Source organism: Sciurus carolinensis, chromosome 6 (assembly GCF_902686445.1).
Source record: "Sciurus carolinensis chromosome 6, mSciCar1.2, whole genome shotgun sequence".
NCBI lineage: Eukaryota > Metazoa > Chordata > Mammalia > Rodentia > Sciuridae > Sciurus > Sciurus carolinensis.
The window spans coordinates 626467-630258 of record NC_062218.1 but is presented as its reverse complement, the minus strand read 5'-3'; the positions used below and the strand labels follow the sequence as shown (position 1 = coordinate 630258).

Here is a 3792-nt window from a genome sequence, read left to right as displayed (position 1 = left end):
CACGTCTCCTGCTCTTCTCAGTGCGCGCCGCTGTGCCAGCCGTGGCCTCCTGGCCAGGCTGGCCCTGACACTGCAGGACCGACACCCGACACAGGCAACACCCGGAGAGTGCAGAGGGGCGTGCCCAGTTCTCTGGCTGGGGTGGGAGGACGAAGGGCTGACCACACAAGGGCAGGTGAACCAGCCTCCGTCAGGGTCAAGGCCGGGTCTAGTTCTGGTACAGCCCTAGGCTTGGGTCCAAAGTCAGAGGGCCACTCATGACCTGCACACCTACAGCCACGGCTCACCCAAGGGGCACGGTGTCCCCAGCAGGGTGCCAACCTGGCACAGACCCCAACAAGCAGCTTTCCAAGGGAAGATAAGCTAAAGGCATTTTTAGTTAACAAAAGGAGAATTTGCCACCATCAGACACTCAAGAAATTCTAAACGCAGACAGAAAGAGTTACCGTGGAGTATCTGGGATGCAAAGGAAGCTGAGCAAAGAATACCAGTGACCACGAAGACCTTCTGTGGGACGAAACACGCCTCAGCACAGGGCGGGGGCGTGGTCCCGGAGGTGGCCCGGGGTGCGTGCCACACGCAGGCTCAGGGCAGCTGGACACACGAACTGACCTCTCACGCACACAAAGTCCACCTGGTCAGTGAGGGTCTCTTCAACAGGAGTGCGCCCTCTGCCCTTGTGATGTGGCTGCCAAGGTGCTGGGGTCAAGGCAGCTGTCAGAGGGTCCACAGCTTCTCTGCTCAGCCCTGCAGGACCCTGCAGGTCAGGTGGCCCCGACCCAGCCCCAGGAGGCCGGATTCCCCGAGAAGGAGCGACTCGTCCAAATCTCCCCCAAGGAACGGTTCAGGCACAAGTGACTTCACTGGCAAGTGCCACCAAGGTCTTGGAGGAAATGATCACAGCCGTAAACGCTGGACACAGAGAAGGAAGGAGACAGCCCAGCTCACGTTATGACTGGACTGACGCAGATCCCGGTAAGAAGGGCACCCTCAGCCATGAAGCAGGACGGTTGGCGCTGCCATTGAGCCAATGATCGCCCAGCGCCAGTCAGGTGAGTACTGTCCTGGAACCTTGGTCCTGTCCACTCGTTCAGGAAATCAGGGCTCAGCACACTTGTGAAACGCAAAAGGTCAGAAATAGTCAGACATCCTGAGTGTAATGGAAGGGGAGGGTGTGGAGGCGGCGGGCGAGGGAGACGCAGAGGTCCTCGACTACAGGGTGGGGTCCCGGACCCAGCTGAGGGCCACCCAAGAGGTCCTCCGCCATCACAGCACGCACAGGAGCCCCGCGAGGTGCGGTGGCACCTAAGATCCGGCGGCGCTGCAGCCCTCTGGGAGGAGAGGGTGGGTGCCCTCGTGGTGGGCGGAGCCTCCCGGGCCCACCTCCTCCAGCAGCCAGCGGGCACTCGGTGCACACCCCCCGCAACGCCAACGGGAGCCCTTGCTCTGGGTTCAGGTGATGTCCTGCAGCTGCCGGCAGGACTCAGGGAAGCGCAGGCCCATGCTCACTGGCTCGCCCTGAGGCGCACTGCAGAGGCTGAGCTGAGCCGCCTCAGGAACCCCACGTGCTCGGCTCCCCGGAGCCCCCAAGCCCTGCTCCCCCAGGTTTCTGTGGCAGCTTCCTTAGGCAGGTATGACTGACCACGTCGCGATGGGTCTCCCCCGGGCTGGAGGGGAGGCTGAAACCCTCGGACTTCCGGTTCCGGCCCATTCTGAAGCTACTGAGGGGCAGAGCACAGTCACCTCATTATCACCCAAAAGACACTTGGGAGATCTCAGGGTTTAGGAGCTGGATGTCAGGAAGCTGAGCAGAGGCTGAGTATGTACTTCATAGTATCACAATGACTATGCAAGAGTTCTTTTTACAATTCGATCCCAAATGCTTTGATATTAAAGTCTGAACTTCCTCTTAAGAAGCACTATTGAAAAAGGAGAAGAGCAGCCATCTGTGACTGCAACCCACACAGCAGCACCGCCCAGGATCACAGGCTAGTGCTCCTCATCCGGAGAGCTGGGACCACAGGAGCCAGGCCTGCTCTTTCTTGCTAAAGCAAAACACAGTTTTAAAAATCACCTTGTTTTACCAAAGCAAGGACAACATATGAAGTAAGTCTCCAAACTAAGAACTTATTTTTACGTCCTGATACGATTCTCAGAAATGGGCTGCAAGCAGAAGGCAGGACAAGAGCAGATGTGTTCACTGTGACACGTCAACGTCACAGGACGACAGTTTCAAGTGCTTCTCCCATCTTACAAGTGTCCCTCTACAGTCTGGGAACTTCCCAATTCCACTCCCCCACCATGGCTGCCTGTTTCCACCAAACAATTCAATGAGAGACTCACGTATAATTTAAAAAGTCACTTAAAACTCTTAAAACTTAACTTTTCAGAACAATATGTGAGTTCAGTGAGGACCACTTGTCACAAAAAATTAACATTTTAATGATCATACACAGATCTCTCTCACCTTAGGAAGAAAACCACATTCACTTCATCTCAGGATATTTGATGAAAAAATGGTTTTTGTCTCCTAACACGCAAAGGCCTGCCATTTTAGGACATTTTAGAAAGTGTGGCTAAAACCCCAAACACACTTCAAGAATCGTAAGGTAGTTACGGAACGGCCGAGTCTCTCCAGCAAGCACAGGCAGAGAAACAGGAAGGTGCGGCCATGAGGCTGTGGCAGACGGCAGGTCAGCAGGACTGGCGGCCCTCCAGGCTGGCGCTGCGGGGCGGGAACAGGGCCACCGTCTTCTTGAGCTCCTGGAAGCTCCAGTGCATCTGTTCCACCTCCGCCCTGTGCTGTGCCCGCGCCCGGGCCAACTCCTGCAGCAGGCGCTCGTTGGTGCTGACCAGGGAGCTGCAGGACAACAGGGAGGCCCTCTGACTGCTCACGCAGGGCCCGCGGCCACCCTCTAGCAGCACTGTCCCCTGCACCGCCGCTTGGCCAAAGCAGTGGCCATCCCTTCACCCTTGCTGAGTCACGTCCTCTCCCTTCCTGGTAATGCCCAGGTCTACCACCTGGCCATGGCCTGGTCATCTCCCACTTCCCACTGGGAACTGTCCATCTGCTCTGCCCTTCCTGACCCGAATGGGCTGTGCCCACCTCACCCCTGGCCCAGCTGGGCTGCCCAGCAGGCACTGCTCAACACCGCAAGCCGATGAGTGGACAAATGGCCCCTCAGCATTCGCCATGTGTGGGTCTTGAGGCGAGGAGGACACCCTTTATGGCCGGCAAAATAACACCGACTCTGGAAGGGCTCAGACTGCAACTCTTGGGATGCCCAGTCGATGTGCTGATCCCAAACGGTGACCGGCGGTGGGAAAGTCCGGCCATCACTCGCGGCGGGGCTCTGGGGTGCGGCTGCATCCCACCCGCTCCTCAGCTCCCAGCGGCCTGCGCAGCCTGCCCGCAGGAGCCCGTCAGGGCAGTCAGGGCGGCACAGGTGAGACGGAGCAGCCACAGGGACCTCTGCCGTTCCACCAGAGACGGCCACTGCCCACCCCTGAGTAAGCGCCAGCTCAGGGCAACGGCCAGGGACAGCCAGCACCAGTCCGAGGCAAAGCTCTGCTCTGCATGATGGGTCTGCACCTGCCCTGCCCACGAGGCCAAAGCCCATGACCTGCGGACACCGGTCAGGTTCCAGGGCAGGATGGACCGTGCCTGGTGCCCCGGCCATGCTGGGGGCAGACGCAGGCCAACACGTCAGAGGTCACAGCTCAGGGACCACGCCTCGGGGTCCACACCTCGGGGTCCACGATCAGGGTCCACCAGTCAGGGTTCACACCTCA

The 3792-nt window shown here is 58.7% G+C and overlaps 1 protein-coding gene across 4 annotated transcripts in view; it reads right to left on the bottom strand.

Moving 5' to 3' along the window:
- Window positions 1-2149: 2149 nt before the first annotated feature.
- Window positions 2150-3792, bottom strand: part of Cep72 (centrosomal protein 72) — a 57601-nt gene continuing 55958 nt past the window's right edge. For 3 of the 4 annotated variants that reach the window (XM_047555313.1, XM_047555314.1, XM_047555316.1), the window contains exon 12: window positions 2150-2860. In XM_047555313.1, coding sequence (XP_047411269.1) covers window positions 2695-2860 — 166 coding nt within the window. In that variant the 3' untranslated portion in view covers window positions 2150-2694. The remainder of the gene's footprint in view (window positions 2861-3792) is intronic. The other variant, XR_007109071.1, reaches the window with a different exon arrangement.